The 23454-nt window shown below is 38.2% G+C and overlaps 1 protein-coding gene across 1 annotated transcript in view; it reads left to right on the plus strand.

The window, feature by feature from the left end:
- The first annotated feature begins 1330 nt into the window (after positions 1–1330).
- The window catches only part of RB1 (RB transcriptional corepressor 1), a 72102-nt gene continuing 49978 nt past the window's right edge, over positions 1331–23454 (plus strand). Inside the window, exons 1-11 of the mRNA XM_007430762.3 lie at positions 1331–1808; positions 5807–5912; positions 8102–8211; positions 10842–10976; positions 13527–13565; positions 14127–14194; positions 17819–17929; positions 19264–19406; positions 21489–21566; positions 22104–22213; positions 22901–22975. Coding sequence (XP_007430824.3) covers positions 1669–1808; positions 5807–5912; positions 8102–8211; positions 10842–10976; positions 13527–13565; positions 14127–14194; positions 17819–17929; positions 19264–19406; positions 21489–21566; positions 22104–22213; positions 22901–22975 — 1115 coding nt within the window. The 5' untranslated portion in view covers positions 1331–1668. The remainder of the gene's footprint in view (positions 1809–5806; positions 5913–8101; positions 8212–10841; positions 10977–13526; positions 13566–14126; positions 14195–17818; positions 17930–19263; positions 19407–21488; positions 21567–22103; positions 22214–22900; positions 22976–23454) is intronic.

Below are 23454 nucleotides of genomic sequence, written 5' to 3' on the forward strand. Positions count from 1 at the left end.
CAGCACATACTGACTGTAATGGAGACTGTTGTAAATGTGGGCATTGGTCATAAAATTATTTTTTCAGCACCGTTGTAACTTTGAATGGTCGCTGAACAAGGCAATCACTAAGTGAGGATTACTTATATTGACGTGGATTTCATGAAGAAAGTGTTCTGAAGAACTGAAAAAAGAACAAAATCCAAATATAGTTTATTATGGTCACAGACCAGAGATAAATAAAAGCATGTTAAAAATAAGAATAAAAACACAAAATAGGGTAAGAATGTTACAATTAGTGGTGGGTTCATTAGTCAAGATATGTCTAATTTTACAGGCAGTACAGTATATTAGCATTTGGCTATGTTCAAGGGAACTAAATCACACCAATCTGATAACAATTGTACATAAAAAAAGTTTCCTGGGTGTTTTACCAGGTAAGGCAGGTCCTAAAATCCTTATAGAGGGTACAGTGTAACAGGACACAAGGTGTAGTTTCAATAGCCCCTTATCCCCAGGGGCACAGTCTAGCTCATAGGGAACTTTTATCAGCCCTCCAAAACTGCTGGGGGAAGAGCATTTGAAACATGCTAAAGTTAGTGCTCTTCGGAATTTGGAGATTGTCATATGGTATAAATATCTTGCTGGTTTGAAAAAGGGGCTTGAACAGCTATGTCAAACTGAAAGAGCCCTCCATCCTAACTCATGCAGTACTTTGAGCCCTGCCAGGGCCCTTCTGTGGTAACGAACTGTCTAACCCTTAAAATTACTGGGATTTCCGATTTGAACTAAACTTAGTCTCAAATTCCGGTTTCTTCTACCTGAACGTTTGTTCACTTTGATTTCGGATCATACGAAACCTTGCTAAAAGTGGATAGGAAGCTGAAGACGTGGGATTGGGTTAGGATTCCCATAGAACCAAGCCTGGTTGACTTAAACCGGGTGATGCAAAGCGAAGACGCTCAACAAGTCTTGCATGGGAGTGCCCGGGAAGGATACCAGCTGCAGTCCAGCAAACCTAGCGAAAGGAGTCGACAGCAGTAATTATTGGCATAATTATCACAAGATCTACTGTTCACTATAAAAGCAGTCACTAAACATTGTCAGCAGTTATTGGCTGCCTCTGGGGAGCCGCCGGGGCTCGACCAGGTGGGCTAGAAGAGCGTAGCGACATGCGCTCCTGCCGCTCAAAGCAACTTTGAGAGCTGCCTGTTCTTCCCGGCTGGCCGCCGAGCCTCCTGAGAGCCACTGAGCGCAGGGTCGGCTTTGCCGGCGCAAGGGCTGGTTAGATTCATTGCTTCTCTCTTCTTCCCTGTTCCCGAAAATGCTGCAGAGATAGAAATGTTGAGAGTTACAGCCCGGGCTCGCTCGTCACTCCGAGAAAATGGGGTTAGTTTGGACAGGCTCCGTGGGTGCGAGGCGGGGGAATCGTAGAGACGCGGTTTACGATTTCGCCCACTGGGAACCGGCGCAGCGCCTCGCGCCCGGGAAGCCTCGGCTGAGCGCGAGCCGCGGCTGCCGACTTATCTCTACGGGAGGCTCTCGCCGGAGCGCTTCACCAGAAGTGACGTGCGGGGGGCGTGAGGCTTTTTCCCGCGGTTTGGGAGACGGGCGGGGATGCTTTGAGGAGGGCGGCCGCGGCGGTGGCCGGGTTTCTCTGCCGGCAGCTCGGCTCTCGGGGGAGCCTCTATGTGGCTGGAGGCGTCGAACATGGCGCCGACCACCCCGCCCCGGAAAGTGGGCACTGGGCTCCCGAGCCAGAGGGAGGACAGCCCCGAGCCCGCGGGGGACTCTGAAGCGCCCGCCGCGACGCCCCCGGCTCCTGACAGGTCAGTTCTCCCCGCGGTGGTTGCTCTCGCCTGGGGGCGTGGGGCAGGCGTGGGGCAGAAAGCGAGGAGATGAGCTGGTCGCCGTCCCCCCATCGGAGTGGCCCGTAGGTTGCCATCTTCTTTTCCGTGCAAGAGAGGAAACTCGCAGTCTCCACCTCTCGATTGCTCGTTGGGTTAAGGGAATTCTGTGTCTGGGGCTCGAGGCTGGATTTCTTTTTTCTCCTGGAGCTTGTATGTTACATTGAAACCACCAACAGAGCCATGTGCCCCTTTAAAAGCTGCCGCCCGTATTTCCACTTAACTTGGGGATCGGGTGCCTGCCAAGCGAGGTCCCAAGAGGAGTGATGCTAAGGACAGCAAACAAACATGTAGAGATAAACGCCAGTCCTGATAGCACCGAGTTTTCAGATCAGTGACATTTAACAGAACATTAGAAGAATACAAGCTTCACTCTCAGATGTTGCCTTATTGAATCAGCTGTGAGGAACGAATGCTCTGCTTAGAGTTGAAAGGATCATGGTTTTCTCTCTCTTATTTTCATTTCTCGCTGCCAGTGCAGCTTTCCTTTGCGGCTGTTATGCTTATCATAATGGCAACTTTACCTGGGAGATACATGACCCTGCAAAAGAAATAGAAAAAATTATGAACACAGACAAAGCTCCTGTGTAATGCCTACTTTCCCCACTGTGTCAAACTGGCATTGCCAACTGCAGTTGAAACCAGTTCTGGAGATTTCCCTCTCCACAATAAATATGTGTGAATGACATGTGTATATATATATATGTGTGTGTGTGCAAGAAGCTACACTGGAAAGGAAGGGTAGTGCTATAACAAATTCAGTGAAGTAATAATTACTGATTAGAATTAGTTTCCTGTAAAATAAGGAATCCTTTTCTCTGTCTACCTATAAAAAACACACATTCCTCACACATATGTGAACACTCCTTCCCTAAAGCAGATATACCAGAAGAAAAAGAAACCAAGATGGAGATGCTCTTGGAAGGGTGTTAAAGGGAAGGAGGGATAGAAAATTTGGTGGAGATTGAGGTAGAAGTAACAATAGAAAAGAAAAAAAAGAGAATACTTGTTTAGGTATTATGGAAAATATTAAAAGAGCAGCAAAGCAAGGAACATGTATTAGATGATCTTCAAAGCTATCCAGCTTTGATGTGCAGAGATGGAAGGATTCACAAATACCTACAGTGGAAGAATGGATTATCAAACTAATGGACGTGGCTCAAATGGCAAAGTTAACAGCTTTAGTAAGAGACAATACCATTTCAAAATTTGTCTCCTCATGGCAAACCTTCCTAGATTACGGGTTGGGAAAAAATGAAGCTTTGATTGTGGGATTTAATGATTAAATGATGGTTTGTGTTGAAAGAAATAATGTGAATCTGGATTAATTAGCAGTAAGAGATATGATATGATTTTTAAAATTTGTACTCATATCTGTATTGGAGATAGTCGGAAGTCACTTTCTGTTTCATCTTTCTACTTAATCTCACTATTTTAGTTTGTTTTTTTCTTTTCTATCTTCTTTCCTTTCTATACTTTCTGATTTGTATTTTAACTGTACTTGTTATATATCTTAATAAAAGTTTTAATTAAAAAAAAAAGCTATCCAGCTTTGCAGCAGTAGTGTTTACAGTCATATGACCTCCTCCTTAGCAGTTAATTGGGGGGGGGGCTCTTTTTTCAGGAAAACATAATAGGCATATTAAAAGAAAACTGAGACTGTGCCAAGGCTTGTGCCTTCTCTTTCCAGGAGATAGTATTTGGTGTTGGGTTAGGAAAATTCAAATGAGACATAGTGGCTACATTTTTTAGAATAGTATCAGCTATTGTGGAGGCTTGAACCTAAATCTGAGTATTTGCTCCTAACTTGTCATGACTTTCACCTAATGTCAGGTTTTGCTCAACAATATTAGACTATACTGGGAGCAGGCACAACGGGGAGGACATACAACTCTTCTTAACAGAAGAGAGGTTTGTTGTAGAAATGCTAAAGAAACATTTATGAAAGGATTTCAGTGACTGCTATGTATCAAATGCAAGTCCCATTTATAGTGAAATCAAGTTTTAAATTTTTTGTGCCTTTTTCTCCCACCCTGCATAATGTAACAGACTTAAAGGTCTGGGTGGGAGGAATATTTTCCACCTGTTCTTTGTTAATGAACTAGTATGGTTTCAGCCTGTTTTCTTCTGACCTTGCAACAACTGTCTGCCACATCAAAATGTTCTCCTCTGAAAAGCCTTGGAAGTGTTTGGAAAACTCCACTTCCTGGAGTAATACATGAAGAAACTGCTAAATATGAAGAACTTATGCACTGTGTGCAGGTGTCTCTGTTTTGATTGCTACTAGCCAACAAGATTGTTTCTGATGCAACATACCAGTTAACTTCAGTAGCACATGCTGATCATAGAAGCTAAAGTGTAGTTGTGCTTCATTTTGCCTGAGATATCTTAATTATATCACTTACATGATCATTACTTGTGGCCCACCTTTGTGTTACCATGTGTCAAAAAGTTGCCTTTCTGTGAACGTATGTTATGCAGCTAAGTTAGAAAAATAGAGCACAGGTAGTTTTTGCCTGCTCTATTATGTCTTTTATATTTCCCCCTTTTTTATTCAGCAGCTGTCCAAATATATGGGTGGCATTTTTCAGTTTGTAGAAAGAGAAAGAAGTCAGCCTTTTCATGTGTACTAGAAAAAAGATCAAATCAAAATTGATCTTTTTTCTAGTACACATTTTTCCAGCCCAAATGCTGATTTATAGGAATAAGTAGTCTTGAAAAGGCTGACTTCTTTCTCTTTTCCCTCCCCCCTAATCAACTGTTAACATAAGTCTTGGAAGTTCATAGGTGGTTCTCAATCTCATTTTGTTTCTTAATTTCTCTTATAAACCTATGGCCTTTTCCAGGTAGGTATGTATATATTGTAACATTTATAGACTGTCCAACTCTATCATGACTGACACGGATATATGTAGCCTGAAAAGGAAAATGTCTGGGGGAAAAAATGACACAGTCTAATAGACCAAACATCCTAAAAGAGGTCCTTTACCCAGTCTAACCCAAGGCCTGGGGGAAGAGCCAGGATTTAAGGGCTTGTTTAAATAAGATATGTATATATGTCTGTATGTATAAAATACTTTCATTTGGCTTAATTTAGTTTCACAACGTGATGATATAGCTTCTCTTCTTTCATGTATCTGAAACTGAGCCTGATGACTTACTTTGCCAAAACAGTATTTCTTAACCAAGCCATCAATTTTACAGTGGTAAAAAAAGATAGCAATTACTCTGAAGTTTAATAATAATAAATACTGTTCTCTTTTCCTCTTTGATTTCTTTACTCTTCTTTCTTCTTATTGTCATTCATCCTCTTAACATTTTACTATCTCAGAGTAGGAATCATATAGACAATGGTATAGAATATTAGAAAAAAAACATGATACCTGGAGTAGAGGGTGTGAGTTACTGAGTTTGCAACAAGGGTTAAAGATAAAAGAAACAAAAGAAAATATATATATATATATATATTTAGCGTGCTGAAAAGACAACTGGTAAATTTAATGACCTATGATTGCACCACTGTGTAGTTGGTGTTAAAGCAGTTAAAGTGTCATGGTTTTCATGTGATGCTTTTCATCAGATATTCTTATTAGTTATATTAAATATGTTTTATTCCACCTAGAGAAAATAACTACATGCGTTGATTTGCATTGATATGTTTATGAGTGTGTGTCTTGAGTTCACAGAATTAGGTCAGGAAACTACCATGGTACATGTTTGTAATAGCGTCTGCATCGCATTTTTTAATATACAATTTGCATTGCTTGTGCTTATTGATGTGTAAGGAAAGTATTGGAAGTGAAAAGTCTGTGCATTGTTTGCTAAAGTAGATGGTATAGTACATATTCCACAAAATGATATAATCTGTCAAGTACCTAAAATAATTTCAGTTTTGTAAGTAACATATTTCTTTTTATTAGGCTTCTGTTTGCTGAAACAGATTTTGTTTCCTTATGTGATACTTTACACATAACAGACAATGTGAGAATAACTGCTTGGAAGGCTTATGAAAAAATGGATGTAGTTGTGAGTATACAGCTTGCTTATTAACTAATAACCATAATACATTTTTGGAAAATAATGCCAAATCTATCTATATATCTAATCTATATATCTATATCATCTATCTATCTATCTATCTATCTATCTATCTATCTATCTATCTATCTATCTATCTATCTATCTATCTATCAGATTTAGCTATTGTTTGTTTTTTTAAATGCTACTTCACTTTTCTCATGAGCTCAAATTGATTTGCAAATAATATTAGTACACACATGTGATGTAGTCTAGACTCAATTTTGTGTTGCAATGTGAGTACTCTTTAGCTTCTTGGTCTTTGTGCTATAACCTAAAATGGCTGCAAAGTGCTAATATTTCAGAATTGCTTGTCACCATTTATCGCCAGTAACTTTGATATGGTACAGAGGGTTGCAAGGAACAGGGACCTTGTTACTGCTTCTGCTTTCTGTATATGCAGAAAGTCTACTCTAAGCTCCGGTGGCTTGTTTGGCAGGTAAGCATAAGCTGGATGTAATACAGAAATCCTATCCAATAGTTTTGCACTGACTTCTTGACGTATCCCAATTAGTACTAATATAGGTGTATCCTAGAAAGTGTTTTGTTACTCTTGACTATTAGATTATAGTTAGAAAAATGCAGTTTGATCTGCTGGCTCTAAATACAGAATTGTATTAAATATAAAGGGCGGACCTTAAACAACAAAAAAAATTACAATATATCTCTAGCCTCTAATAAAAGGATGCCCATTTATGACTTCATTCATTTAGTACCAAGACTTTTAATACTATAGTGGTACCTCGGTTTACGAACTTAATTCATTCCGTGACTCTGGTTGCAACCCGAATTGGTCGCAACCCGAATGAAATTTCCCCATAAGGTTCAGTGTAATTACCGTAATCCGTTCTGGCATGGAGGAGAGGGAGGTGGCTATTGCTTGGAGGGAGAGTCCCCCTCCCTATGACCACGTGTCAGGGGCGGAAAATGGCCACGGAGCACGTGTCAGGGGCGGAAAAATGGCCGCGGACCACGTGTCAGAGGCGGAAAAATGGCCGCGGACCATGCGTCAGGGGCGGAAAATGGCCGTGGACCACGTGTCAGGGGCGGAAAATGACCGCGGACCACGTGTCGGGGTGGAAAAATGGCCGCGGACCACGTGTCAGGGGCGGAAAAATGGCCGCGGACCACGTGTCAGGGGCAGAAAAATGGCCGCGGACCACGTGTCAGGGGCAGAAAAATGGCCATGGACTGTGTCATGGGAGGGAAAATGGCCGCGTATCCTGTTTGTACCCCAAGGCAGAGTTCGCAAACCGAGGTAAATTTTTGCGGCCGGAGCTGGTCGTAACCCGAAAAGTTCGTTAACAGAGGCGTTCGTAACCCGAGGCACCGCTGTACTGGGAGGGAAGGTTTTAAAGAATAAAATATATATTTTCATTTTTCTGGTTTTTTTGAAACTCTTCAAATCCTATGAAATAATGATAAATTATTGAGATTTTGGGTCTTGAATCTGAGACTGTTGTACAGCTTTCACCCACCTGGCACTGCCAGATCTTTGCATTTTCAATATATTGGGAAGACATCAGCCAGGAAAGGCTTTTCAAGTAGTATATACTGGTGATGTGGTATCAGGCAAATGTTTTCGGTCTTAAAATCTTACTCAATAGTATGTGTTCAACCTCCAGGATAATAGTTAGGGTTTAAACAGACAATCCCCATTTTTAATATCATCTCTCCCTTTTCTGTTGGCGCAATAACCTTCACTATTCTATTGATCCTAAAAGGCACAATCCTAAGAATTTTAATTTTATTTATTTATTAATCAAATTTATATGGCTGCCCATCTCATGAAAAGTGACTTTGGGTGGTGTACAATAATCACATACAAACAACACATATATAAAACTTGTTGGGCTATTCTTACATTTGAAATAACAATAACTTAAAAACTATCTTGAGTTTCCTAAACATGCAGCAACAGCAACTATATTATTACCCTCAGAATATCTTCTAATACATCTTCAATAATATCTTCTAATAATAGACAATATTTTGATATTATAAGCGATATAAATATAACTTTGCAAAAATTTCTGTATAAAACAATCGTATTAAAATGCACATTTTGATCTGGTATTGTTTATTTGTTACAGCTCTAAATAATGCAACATATAAATGAACAAACTTTTTTTTTCTAGGAGAGCCATCTAAAAAAGGAATTGTGGGGGATCTGCATTTTTATGGCTGCAGTTGACCTGGATGAGATGTCATTCACTTTTACAGAACTTCTGAAATGTTTAAAAATTAGGTATGTTTGTTGCATCAACTTAGATCTCTATAATTATATAATTATAGTAATGTCTGTTTAATGACAGTAGAGATACATAAATCTTATTTTGAGTCATGCTGAGAAGCATCTTTTATATTGCCCTAAATAATCTATATGAGTGTTTGTAATCAGTGATTAGTAAATTATATTTTAAAGTAGCAGGATTGTTAATTTTGAGGGAAGCCGGGTTAGGGCAGGAAGGGTTTAAGTATTCTTATTTAGCTTCTCTCCCACTGCTCTTTGACCCTCTTGGGGAAATTATACATATATATCCCTCACACTGTTTCCCTCTGGGATAAACAAAAGAATGCAGAGTCCAGAAAAGGAGTAAAAACTAATAAGCCAAAGAAATTAAAAGCATGAGATAAAGGAAAAAGAAGTATTGTTAACACTGTTCACTGCATCTTTTCATACCTTCCACATCTTCTTCCTTTACTTCCACTTTATATTAATTCTGTTAGGTAATTATTTTATTTATTCATTTATTTAATCACATTTGTATAGCTGCTTATCTCACATAGTGACTCTGGGTGGCATACATCATAAAACAGTCAAAATACATAAAAAACCATTAAAACAACCAATTTAAATTAAAAATAAAGCAAGATAAAACAAGTAAAAACAAGTAAAAAAAGAATGGCAACAAACATCAAAGAGTGTATTCCATTAATACAGCCATCTAGCAGGCTACACTCTGCCATGGGAACCCAAGCTAGTTGACAGAACCATGTTTTAGGGGCCTTCTGGAAGGCCAACAGGGTTGGGGCTAGCCTCACCTCAGGGGAAATGATATTCCACAGGGTGGGGGCCACAGCAGAAAAGGCTTTCCTCCTAGGTCCTGCCTGATGAAACTCCCTGGTCAGCAAGTCCCGCAACATGCCTCTCTTGTGGACCTGATGGGACAGGTAGATGCAACTGGGGAGAGGCAGTTCCCTCAAATATCAAATAATTAATCTATATTTTAATACTTTTTCATTAAGAATCACACTTTCTCCCTTGTTTTTTTCACTTCTTTCCTTTCCTTCTGTGCCCATGTTTTTTCAAAGAACCATTCTTGATAGTACCCAGAAATGGCCTGTCTCACATTTAGAACCTCAAGTTACCCTTGTATCCAGCTCTGATTCTGTCAAACTTTCATCTTAATGATTATACTTTTAGATTTATATTCCATGGGAATATGTCTGAATGAATAGGCATGTCCTTAAATGCACATATTCAAAACAAGCCTACTCAAATCTAGTTCTTCCATTTTCTCTATACTCTGGAGCATAAATTACAGCTATCCTCAGTATGCATTTCTACTTTCACATGTATCCACAACAGCCTTGATGACACCATTTCATACTTTCTGATATATATATTTTTTCTTCCTAGCGTTTTTCCTGCATGTGCAGGGTCCGCTTTTTTTCAGATCAACCGAATGTTTATCTGTTGGTTGAGAAGGAATTGACTAACTGGCTTGTCGCCCGAGCCTGACATCAGGGGCTGAGAGAGTGACTGGCCCAAAGTCACCCAGTGGCTTTGGGCCTAAGGCAGGACTAGACTACCCACTCTCCTGGTTTCTAGCCTGGTGCCTGTAACCGCTACACCAACCTGGCTCTCATTTACAGTACTACTTGAAATTAAATCTTTAAAAAGTACATTAGATCATGTCCAAGTCTGCTATGTTGGACATATAATGAATAGTTGTTTCATGATACGTTGAATGCAAAAAAAAAAAAATCTTGTTTCAAAGTACTCCAATTTTATATTGAATTGACTAGTTTATTTCCTAAGATACTTCTGGGATCTTAGAAAAGGTTATTCTGTTTTCAACTCTGAAAGCTACGTTGAATCATTGATACTTTAACTTTAAAATGGTTTGCTGAACATACATGTTATGCCTCAAAGTATTGTTTTGGAAGCAAATGCATCTTTTCATGACATCAAGTTTCATACTATAGTTACCAGTACTGAATTTTTTAAATGCAGGAAGGGAAGTCTCTGCAGTGTTAGATGATTTTCTCCATCTTCTGGCTGATGTGAGATTTTTGAGTTGATGGATAAACCTAAGGAACCTCCATTAATAAGACATTTTCATTTATATTTTTATAGCATTTGCTGTAGTATTCTTCTTAGAGATACTTGTCCCTGAGTTCCTGGTGTGTACGTGGATATGATCAAGCAGTTTGCTTGGCACCAGTGGACTGCCACTGCTTCTTTTGATCTTCTGGGATGATTTTTGACTTCAAAGTTCAGCCTATGGCTCTGAGATTTCTTGGTCGTTGCCATCCAAGTATTAGCCAAATACTTAGATTTTTTGGCTTGGTATTACCAACTGCTTTAATAAATTACTCTTAGTTTTTATGCAATTATCTTGGATGAAGAACTGTGATGTTCAAGTAGCATGTTTGTTTTTGAGATTTATAATATAATTGTATTTGTTAGGGCAAGAAAACTTCAGACATGAGACTGATATTATACTAATAGAAAACATCAGATATGAGAACAAAATCACTGTTATGATATGGAGATATAATTTCATGGGAATGGGAAAGTATTATTACACTCTTGATTTAGTAAATGGTAGAAATGAATAGTTAGGTTGTTCCCTTTTGTATTTTTCTTAGTGTATGCAAATTTGTGCACTTGATTAAAGAAGTTGATGTCAACATGGATACAATTAGTACTAAAATGGACTGTACTATATCACGCCTGAAAAAAAAATATGACACACTGTTTGCACTCTACCAGAAGTTTACAAGGTAAAATATTCATTATCTATTGCATTTTGTGATTTAGATTTCTTTAAAAAATACTTTTTACTTAAACAATAGTTAAACATATTATATGTTATGAAATGGCTTTATTTACAGTTGCTGATAATAAAACTAGGACAAGCGTTTTTAATATTATTGCTGTGAAATATAAGGGATATTGTTTGAATCAGACTGGGAACCACATGATTGTTCCAGTTTGTACTATTAACAATTGTTAAAAAGGAAACTTGTAGCTTGATCCTAAATTCTCTGACTTGTTAACACCATCTACTGTATATGTGAAAAAGAAACTATTATGAAGGATAAGATTACTGAGTCTCAAGTTCTTTTTCCTTTGGGGCTAAAAAACAAAAATTTAAAATGAGTATGTGAGGAAAGGCTAGTCACTAACAATTTCTATAGATGGTGCAGGTCTTAATATACATTAAAAAGTTTGTTAAGGGCTGTCCTCATTTTTTTGGATGTCTTTCCCATGAAACTTAATGGAGAGGGTCTGAATGCTAAGCATGCTCTTTCTTGGAAGAGTCAACCCTTACCGTATTTCACTGCTCAATATCAGTCTTTAGCTGTGAAAGCCTGCTGAGGAAGTTTACCTTATAATAATTCATAGCGAGCGACTGGATAGCGTAATGGTTAGAGCACCGCCCTTTGACGCAGGAGACTGGGGTTTGAATCCCAGCTGGTATCTACCTTATCAGTAGGGGTCCTTGGACAAAGATGCCCTAATGCTTCACCTGCCGACCTCAAATATGAGAGTGACACAAACTAAGAGAGTCATGCTGGCTCGGACGTCGCCTGGATTAACAAGGTCTGCACCAGATGTTGGGGAACTAGGACAATCTGATGATAAGTGGGCTACTGGAACAAACCATACATGGACAAGACAAGAGAACCTGGAAATGAAATGCTGCTACAACAATAGAGGGACTATATGAAACATATGAGGGAATTATGGATGGACAGAAGACCTATATCCACACTAACTGAGAAACAGCTAGTTACCCAATGCTTCAACGTAGTGAAGAGGAAGTTGCTCTCACAACTTGAGATAGACCAACTACACATTACATCCCAGACTCAAGAAGACCCAGAAGAAAAACTGGATGTGCAGCCAACACCTGAAGCTGGAATATTATTGCTAACCCCCTCCATTACAGAGCACAGCAGCTGATATGAGGCATAAGATCATGGATAAACTAGCTACAGTCAACTCTCAAGACCAATTACCAAGGCTCAGTGGAGACGTACCATCAGATAGTATGCTAGAAGATGCAAGTAGAGCTCTCATGACAATCCCTACTACCACCATAACTCAGACCAATGAACTGACATAGACAGTCACATGGGAACCATGATGAGGAGGCAAGGAAGACAGCAACATCCAAGTACCACCAAAGGATAAGACAGGTCCTGAAGAGCCAGCTCAATGGGAAGAACAAGATCCACGCCATCAACACGTATGCCCTGCCAGTCATCAGATATCCTGCCAGTATAGTGAGCTGGCCAAAGGAGGACATGGAAGCTGCCGATGTGAAGATCTGGAAGCTCCTCACCATGTACGGAGGTTTCCACCCGAAGTCCAACACCCAGAGATTCTACACTGGCTGGAAAGAGGGCAGGTGAGGTCTGGTGAGTGTGAAAGCCACTATCCTGGATGAAACCCAGAGCATCCAGGAGTATATCAGTAAGTTGGCACCCAAAGCTGAGCTGCTGAGAGAATGCCTGAGGCAGCAGCAGACATGGGAGGAAGTTCAAGTGGAAGAAGTGCCATGGGAAGACAAGCCCCTGCATGGGATGTACCATCGACAGATAGCTGAGATGGCTGACATTGGGAAATCCTACCAGTGTCTGGAAAGGGCCGGACTAAAAGACAGCACTGAGGCACTGATCATAGCGGCGCAAGAACAGGCGCTAAGCACCAGATCCATAGAAGCAGAGGTCTACCACACTAGACAGGACCCAAGGTGCAGACTGTGCAGAGAGGCCTCAGAGACAGTCCAACACATAGTGGCAGGGTATAAGGTGCAGGCGGGAACAGCATACACTGAACGGCACAACCAAGTAGCTGGTATTGTGTGGTAATTGATTCTGCTCCCCCAGCATCTTGATTTTTATAGTCTTTTTATGTATATAATCTTTTTATATAGTATTACTTAGCTAATTTAATATAGATATTTATATTTTTACTCTTTTTAATGTCTGATCGTAATTGTGAGCTGCCCACAGTCATCCTCTGGGGGAGATGGGTGGCATATAAATTTAATAAATAAAATAAAACATGGCCAGCAAATAGCCCTTCCTGTTGAATTCTACGGTAGGATAATTTGAACTCTGAGGTGTACTTCCTGAATTTCTCAAAAATGATAAATTATCCCATTTTGCATCTACCCAGTTCCACTAAAAATCCTTTTGCTGGTATAATCAATTCTGATTCCTGCCCCCCCCCGGAAAACCATCTCCTCTAAGATACTATAAATATATTGAAGTGAAATTTTAGATTTTATAACCTGATGTATTCATTGCTATTGTTTTTAGGACTTGTGAGCTTATCTGCATTGACCAGCCCAATGATCAGTAAGTTTGTTTTCATAGAATAAAAATGGCTAATAATTAAAACTTAGTATTTCAAACATTCAAATATTCAGGCAGAGCAATGGGTAAGGACGGGGTAAGCAGATCCATTTAGTGTTCTTAGCTGAATTTTTCTTTAAATGACAAAGATTCTGATTTTAAATATAATGTTGTCTGTCACTTTACAATCCGTGATGGAGGGGTAGGAATAACTTTAACAAATACTTTTATCATAGTTGAAGAACTTGAAATAAGTTCAGAAGATGGACTAAGAAAAACAGCTACTGATCCAAGCTGTTGTTACAAGGAAATGAACACTATTGCTCCTATCTTGAATTTTTGTGAGTTCTGATAAAGTTAAAAGCAGTAGGGTAGTTGCGTTGTCTTCCCTTCATTGAAGTAATTTAAATGTTAACTTTTTTTTCCTAAAGAAAGCCACTGAAATATTCCTGTGTAACTATTTTCTTGGCTGAAAATCTCTGTGCCATGCAAAATATGGAGTCACTATATTTACAATTGTTTTAAATGGTCAAATGAGAAATCTTACTGTATTTTTATTTGTAGAACTTGTGCTGAAATAAGTTCTTGCTTATTTATAAAACTCTGCTGGATCATGTTTCTTTTGGCAAAAGGTATGAATGTTTAAATCTTATTTATTATTACATGCTATTTACTTGATTTCAAATTGTGTTTATATTTATAACTGAAATAACAGTTTGATTACCTAATTATGTTTGGAATTTCTAGTTTAATGTTATTGGTTCAAGCCAATAGAAAATGAGTAGTAATTAATATTATTGCATGGCTATTATAGTATATTTAAAACCTATCTTTCCTCTGAGATCTCAAAGGGTTGTAGGTGACAGGTCTCTCTTCATATAATTCTCATAATAAAAACATTTGGCTGCAAGAAAATGACGTGCCCCATGTCATCCAAGGAGTTTCATGGTCTAGTGGGACTTGAACTTCGGTTTCTCTATTCCACTTCAACTTTTTAACCAATGCAAGCCCTTCCAACAGCTATCACTGAAGGCAGATATCGAAATATTCCCCTCAATCAAAGACTATGCCCGTGTGGCAAAGGAATAATTGAAATGATGGAACACATCATCTTATATTGCCCTCCCTATGCAGGTGCTCGCCAAGAACTATTATCCCAGTTTTTTGATAAACACCCAGGTCGTTCAGACTCTTTCTATCTCAAGTTGCTCCTATCAGACCAATCTGATCTTATTTCATTGTCCTCAGCTAAATTCTGTTTTACAATCTGTACAATACTCTGTAACATCCCTAATCAGGTGTGAATCTTATGTCTAACTTCCTACTCTGTGACCAAATAATAATTGATCTGATACAAGTTAGTATAAAAATGTATTTCTTATAGTCTTTTACAAATTTTAGTATTATTTATACCATTTTATAGTTATTTGTTTTAGTCAATTACAGTATTTAGATTATTTGTTGTAAAATTAACTGTAACTACAAAGGATTTTCTTTGTTTATAATATCTTCACACTGCAATTTTACCTCAATAATTCTATCCACATTCTATTTTATGCTATTAACATGATTTTTGTTTTTATATACTTACTGTAGCATAAGAGCTATGTCATTGGTTATATGCTGGTCTATGACTGAAATAAAATTGAGAAACCAATGCATTATAGTGGCTCACTGTTCTGGTAGAACAAGGGTAAGGATTATTTTAGCAGTTCATCTGAGTAAAAGAAACAGGAATATATTTAACATCTATACCAGTTGAAGTTTTATTTCTGAATAGTATTTCTCTACTTTGTTAATTATATTACATAGTTGGTAAGCTAAAAAGCTAGAAAAAGTTTTATGCTTAGAGGTAGCAACCTACATGATCAGCTAATTTTATATTCTAGAATGTATGCTCCTTAATTATAGTGTTTTGTTGACTTAGATATCATAATCAGTGGGTATATCTTAAATGTTCTTAAATGTTAGAGAATGAGAAGATTGTAAATTAGGAAGCACTAAACAAACCTAGGTTTCTTTTGATCTCAGTGGTGAGGTTAACACATTGGGCCATCTTATAATTTATCTGGCAGGTATTTATTTATTTTATTTATCTATTTATTAAATTTCTCCCCTGCCCGTCTCCCCCCAATGGGGGACTCTGGGCAACTCACACAAAACATTAAAACCATAAATACATATAAATACATAAAACATCAAAATTTAAAAACATTACTAAAAAAGAGGAAAAGTAGGGTCCAAGAAGATGAAGGATCTGGGGCTGAAGACAACAAGCTTCTATGGGGCTAGCCATCCCCACGCTTGAAGTATTCCCTCCCCACCCCAGGCCAAGTGACAGAACCAGGTCTTCAAAGCCCTTCGGATGGCCAGGAGTGAGGGGGCCAATCGCACCTCCGGGGGTACAATATTCTAAAGAGTGGGGGACCCCACTAATCGGAGTTCTTTTACTGAGGGGGTGTGAAGCATGCCCTCTCTGTGTGATCAGGTGGGACGGGTTGAAGTCATGGGGGAGAGGCGGTCCCTTAGGTAACCTGGTCCCATGCCATGTAGGTCTTTAAAAGTGATAACACCTTGAATTGGACCCGGAAGCAAACTGGTACCCAATGGAGCTTGCGGAGCAACAGTGTTACATGGGCCCCTCTTGGGGCTCCCAAAATAGCCTGCGCAGCAGCATTCTGGACCAGCTATAGCTTCCAGATACTCTTCAAGAGTAGCCCCATGTAGAGTGCATTGCAGTAGTCTATCTGGGAGATAACAAAGGCATGAGTGACTGAAGGGCATCCTGATCCAGGAAAGGGCGTAACTGATGCACAACCCAAAGTTGTGCAAAGGCCCTCCTGGCCACGACTGCCACCTGCTCTTTGAGCAGGAGCCGTGAGTCTGGGAGGACCTCCAGATTATGCACTGGGTCTGTCTGGGGCAGGGGGGCAGTGCTACCCCATCCAGCACCAAAGAGGACAAAGTCCCAGATACAGAGGAGCCATTAACCGACAGCCATTCTGTCTTACCAGGGTTCAGCTGAAGCCTGTTGTTCCCCATCCAGACCCTTACAGCCTCCAGGCACCACGAAAGGGCGGTCATGGCATCACTTACTTCACCTGGAATGGAGATGTATAATTGCGTATCATCAGCATACTGATGATACCTCATCCCATGGTAGCAGATGATCTCACCCAGTGGTTTCATGTAGATGTTGAAAAGGAGCGGGGAGAGAACCGAACCCTGTGGCACCCCACAAAGGAGGGGCCAAGGATGGGACCTCTCGCTCCCTATCACCACCGATTGGGATCGACCCTGAAGAAAGGAGGTGAACCAGCACAATACTGTGCTGCCCACCCCCAATTCCCTGAGTTGTCCCAACAGGGTACTATGGTCAACAATATTGAAAGCCACTGAGAGATCAAGGAGAGCAAAGATGATCGCACTTCCACCATCCCGCTCCCGCCAGAGATCATCCATAAGTGCGACCAATGCCGTTTCCATTCCATAACCGGGCCTGAAACCTGACTGGAACGGGTCCAGATAATCCGTTTCCACCAGAACCCTTTGGAGCTGTGAAGCCACCACTTTCTCAACCACCTTCCCCAAAAAGGGGAGGTGGAAGACTGGACGAAAATTGTCCAGTACAGTAGGATCCAGGGAGGGTTTCTTGAGGAGGGGGTGCACCAATGCCTCCTTAAAGGTAGCCAGAAACACTCCCTCCTGCAAGGATGTATTAACGATCGCCTGGATCCAACCACATGTCACCTCCCGAGCTGCTTTCACCAGCCAGGAGGGGCATGGGTCCAGATGGCAAGTGGTGGTCTTCACCATCCACAGGATCCTGTCCACTTCCTCAGGATCAACAGGATCAAACTGTTCCCAGATAACTGGGTAAGAACGGTCCCCTGGTATCTCCCCAGACCCTGCCCCACGCTGGGAGTCTAACTTGGAATGAATCCGAGCGACTTTGTCCTGCAGATGCCCCAAAAATTCCTCCATTGCATGTAGTTAGTCAATATGACTTTCTAGTAAACATTTATACCATTGCAATCTTAATTTTGTTACAATTTGCTTTCTCTGTAATTTGACTAAAGGCATACGATGATGCTTACTTCCATTTTAGGAATTGTAGGGCTTCCTCTGAACTAGAGGAGTAGAGGGGAAATGGAGTAAATCATTATTTTATAATGGCTTCAATGAAAATTTCAAAATAAAAAGTCTTGCTTAATTTATAAAGATATTCAGCACAATATGTTTACTTAATGTTTCAGGAAAAATACTGCAGATGGAAGATGATTTGGTTATCTCTTTCCAATTACTACTGTGTGTTTTTGATTACTGTATCAGACTATTACCCCCTGCACTACTTAAGGAACCATATAGTAAGGATTTAATATTTTTTTATTAACATAAGTAAAAAGAAATTAATGTATTAAAATAGTAGTTATAACTGTTAAAAAGAACTGTATCCTGCCTTACACATTTCATAGCTGTATTTTCATTTCAACAGTATGTACTTTTACTCAGTTCTAACCCATTTGATATTTAATTGCAATATAGCACTTTTTCATAGAATAATGTAAAACAGCAGGCAGAAGTAACATCATGCCAGACAAAAGGTTATATGTCCATTTCTTTTACATCTCTTTGAAATGCTAATAGTGAGTATGAAAACTGGAGACATAACTGGAAGGACATAATGTACATTCCAATTCCAAAGAGAATACGCATTCCTATATTCATTTTTTCCAGAAATAAACCTGGAACAATTTCCTCATTTTCACATTACAGAATTGTGGAGCCCTTGGGGTTCTCTGAGCTTGGTTGTTTTCTTGCAAACGTTTTGTTACCTGGCTAGGTAACATCTTCAGTGCTAGAATGGAGTGGAGTTTGCTCTCAGTTTATATACAGCAGCTTGCTCTGCCTGTGTTGGTGGGTTTTTTTTTTCCCCTGGCAGTTCCTTGATTAGGGTATTGTTTACTGCTTGATTGTATATCTGGTGATAATCTTGGTGTTAATCTCTGCTTATCTGGGTGATGATTGCTGGTGAGGAGATGTTCTGGTCTTTTGTTTCCTTTTTATTGTTTCTTTCGAATAGTGTGTAGATGTTGTTTATCTCTATGTGCCTGTTGATGGCTACCTTGTCTGAATACCAAGCTAAATCCAAAAATGTGAGGGAATTCCTGGGAGCTTGGTATTCAGACAAGGCAGCTATCAGCAGGCATGTGAACTAAACCATTAGACCTTTTCAGTTTGGCCTGAGAACTTTAAGCCAAGATTTGATAAGTTTTGAGGAAGGTATTCCACGCAGAAAGGACAGAGGCCTTTTGAAGTTTACTCATGAAGCAAATATTTTATTTATGCATTTATTTGTTTTGTATATACTTTCCTTCAGGAGTTTAAGATGAAGTACTCCCTCTTCCCATTTTTCTGTACAACAACAACCCTATGATGTAGGCTAGGCTAAGAGTGACCAGCCCAAAAATCTCTGAGTAGGTTTCTGTGGTTGAGGATGGACTGTGTCTTTTCGGTGCCTGTCAAAAACTTTATGGCCGATACCACACACTGCCTCTCATTTAATAGTTCTCTCTGTTTCTGATCTGCTAAACAAGTCTATTTTTTAAAAAAATGTTCTTTTGTATACTTGAAACCACTTTTTAAACTTTGTGTTGAAGTACTTATTTACAATAAGCAAACAATTGACTTCTTTCCATAGAATCTGTAACTGCAGTATCTGGGAATGGCTCATCTCGAACAAGTAGACAAGGTCAGAATAGAAGTACGAGAACATCAAAAAATGATACAGACATCAGGGTTATTGAAGAGCTCTGTAAAGAATATGATTGTAATTTGGATGAGGTAAGATTAGTTTAAGGTTCTTAGAATTTTGTATTTTTTTAAAGTTTAGTTATCTTAACAAGTTCTACAGAAAGACATACAAAAAAATGAAAAAAGAGACATCTCTTGAATTTGATCCTTAATATCAGGAATGTTACTGCTTTTCCAATTTCTCACAATAATTCTCTTAGCAATACCCCAGGCACCTAACCTTAACTTCTCAAAAATAGTCAGGTTCCGAAGTTTGGGGACATAATTTAATATGACATTAACATCTTTAAGATTAAAATATTTCTTCATACATCTACATATGTACGTTAACATATTTTTTCAAAAAGATGTCAGTGATTCCCAAGACAAATCGTATTAGTCAGTGACCTCTCACATTTTATATAAGAAAATCTGATGTCCGTCCTGTCAAATACATTCCTTGGGGTGTCCAGCAGGCTTGAAATCTTTTGATGAACAGTTTTAAACTTAAATCTACTGAAGCAAATTTAACATGTTTTAAGACCTGCAGCCATTGATGTTCCGTTATTGGGTGTTCCATTTTTTTTAATTTGTGAGCCATAAATATTCTTAATGTCAACTTTAAAAATATTCTTTAATTTTTGATACAAAAATGATGTGGGTTTTGTTTCAGATATTGACTCCATCAATATAATAGCACCTCAGATTTCTCAGAAACAGTCAAAGCATCTAATCCATATTGAGTTGTTACAAGATGCTTGAGTTGATTATATTGCCACTGTTGTGAACTAGGGAGACAAAAACCTATTTGAAGTTGAGAAAAATCTTTAAAATAATTATTACCAACTGATTGATTTAAATTACGTATTCCAGATTCTATCTTCGATTTCCAATAGAACATTTTGCCTCCTATGTAATGTTATTAAAATGAATATTGCTCCATGATTAATTTATGTATTAACAGCTATCCAGAAGTTAATCCTAAATAAAAATAGACCACCTAGGATTTCATTAGCTAAACTGAGATTATTTTATGATAATTATCAAGCTTATCTTTTATCAGCTAGATTTATGTGGAATGGAAATTTAGCAGAAGATCAACCTTGGTGGGCTCTCTTGGAAAGTTTCTTTATTTTCCATTGAGGTCCTGGGAATTGCCTGGGTCCACATAATAGAAAAGGTGTTGCATTTCTGCATTTGTGAGCAGCCAAACATGTTTGGGCCTTGTTGGGTCGTAGACTGCATTTTGATGAATATTTAACTTTATGGAAGTCATGAATATTCAACTTTTTGGAAGAACTGTGCAATATTTTTTCCCCAGCCCACATTTTCATTATACTCTTTTTTTCTCAAATTCCATGATTTTATTAACTGGAGTTCCTATTTTCTAGGACACCGTTTCTGTTCCTGTCACTTGGATATGTTCCAAGATTTAGTCCTTCTTGTCTCTTTCTCCTGGATGCTCATGACGTTCATATCTTCCTCTTTATAAAGATTCTATTTGCCTTAGTAAACTGACTTTTCAGATTGCTTAAAGAAATTGTATTTGTCAACATTCAATTAATTTTTTCTTATCCCAACTAGTTCAATATTTCACAGTTTTGATATATCAGTCAATGGTTACAGGAGTCTTGAAGGCAGCTGACTGCCAGGGTTAGTCAACTGTTTCCATTAGATGGCTTTCATAATATGGTGGCATCTGATATACAATATATGCTGTTAATATTGATGTAATAAAGTTTCATTCTTTGCTCTTTGCTTTCATTCCTGTGTAATGGGATCAGTAAAGCTGATCTTGAGACATGCTGTGAATTTAGCTTTCAGGTGGTAAAACAACTGAAGGTACTTCACAAGAAGATTAATCTCTTATCTTTTTATGGTCAAAACCTATGCTGCTAATCAATCTTGCATATATCTCCTTAGGACAATTCATGCAAATGGTATGTCCTAAACCATATATTTTATAAGCATCTTATGCTAAACTAAATGTAATTCTAGAGAACAAGTCTGTCAGATGTAGTGACATCTTCATACTACTAAATTACTGTAGTGAACAACATACATTTGTTATGCTATATTATGCATGAACAGTGACCTCTTACTCATGACAATGATGCTGTTTTATCATTTTAGGTGAAAAATGTTTACTTCACTAGTTTTATTCCATGCCTGAATTCAATGGGCATTACAGCTTTCAAAGGACTTCCAGAGGTAAAACTAAAGTAATTTGAAAATCTGTTTGCCACAATGAATCCTAGTTCTGATTTTGATAATTAGAAACTTGTCTCTTGATAGAATTTTCTAATAGTGAATTGCTACTTAACAGTATATTAATACTTTTTTGTGAATATAGATACATTTGAATGTCAGATGACACAAACTCAGTGGTTCTTAAACTGTTTGACCCAATTACCCCTTTTCCTGGTCTCAAGTAATGTCATTATCCCTGCAAAAATCCCCACACTGTTGTTTTATACAAGAATCTCAGCAGTGGCAGTCCAAAATTGGATCCTTGACTCACAAACAAGTAATTACAAATTACTCCATTACCCCCAGGATATGCCCAGATTATCCCCTTACTGATAATTACCCGCAGTTCAAGAACCACCACACTAGATGATAACTTAGTAATGCTTTTCTTAAAATAAATGGAGTATAACTAAATGCTTTCCAAAATAAATTACAGATAAATGTATCATAGATTAATAGTATATTTTAATATGAATCTATTTTTTCTTTCAACTTAAGATTGAAAATATGTCAAGCAAATATGAAGAAATGTATTTGAAAAATAAGGATATTGATGCTAGATTATTTCTGGAGAAAGATGAGACTTTGCAATATGAAAATGCAGAATGGTAATATATATATATATATTTTGCATAATCTGTATTCCAGTAATATCTATTCATTCATGAAGTAAACTGAGGATTAGCCTTGTCTACCTCATAGACAGTGATGCATTATTTAAGAATGGAAGGTTAGAGTGAACATACTGATGGCCTGAGCCGCTTGACAATAGAATGGAATCCAATTTGGTTAAAGTTGGTAGGCTCTCTTTCATTAGTTGCTATCCAGCTTTGGCAGTGCTGTTGCTGCTGTGGTAAAAGCTTGGACTAAAATGGATCCTTCCAAGTTATGATCATAATATAAATAAGTAGATACGATTTTGAATTGCAGGAGTTAGTCAAGCCTAAGTCTGGGAGATAAGTTAAAGGAAAGGAGAATGAATAAATGCTAGATTTATATCTAGTACAGCTTTAAAAAAAAAAATAGAGCAACCAGAGCAAAGTAAGAAACCTCACAGAACAAGGACACCACAGGAACTACTATTGTCAGATGTATATTTTGTTTCTCCTTCAGGAACTCAAATTGGAGTATGTAGCAATCCCTCTTTGAATTTTTCCATTAATAAGAACTCTAAGTGGTGGTGGTGGTGGTGGTGGGGACAAATGTGACGAGAGATTTCAGCTTGGTTTAGGAGAAGCTTTTATATATCTAGCATCAGATGTATGTGCAGAGACATTTTTTTTTCTCATATTAAGTTTACAGTTAGAGAGAACACCTACAAAAAACCCAAGTGAAGATTCTCCTATTGTACTTCCACAAACCCCTGTTCGGTGAGAATAATTTAAATTGCATTAATATTGAATTCTTTAAATTTTTATTTAAATTATTTCTAAATTGTAATACTTATAAATTTAAATAAGGTAACTAACGTAATGTTTCAGTTTCTTAAGTATTGTGAAGCGTTAGTGTTTAGGTCTTATTTAAATATTTATATATTTATATTTCAAATTTTTCACTGCCCATCTCACTGCAGAATGACTCTGAGAGGTTTACAGCAAATATTAAATATTGCACAAATTTACATTTGTAGTTTCAAAGGAAAGGTGCAACAGTAAGGGTAGTCTTAGCAAAACTATCCTACAGGTTCAAATATTTTACTAGTAGTACTTTTCTGAGCATATAGTAGAATCCTTGCAAACATTCTGTGGCTTAGATCACTTTAGCAAACCTATGCCAGAAATTTTCTCACAACTTCACTGCTGCTACAAATAAGTTCTTTGTAATGTGGATAGTTTGAAATGCTTCAGAG

This window comes from Python bivittatus, unplaced genomic scaffold, assembly GCF_059951505.1.
Source record: "Python bivittatus isolate LINGU-HERP-01145 unplaced genomic scaffold, Pbiv_v1 ctg000020_np1212, whole genome shotgun sequence".
NCBI classification, from domain to species: Eukaryota; Metazoa; Chordata; class Lepidosauria; order Squamata; family Pythonidae; genus Python; species Python bivittatus.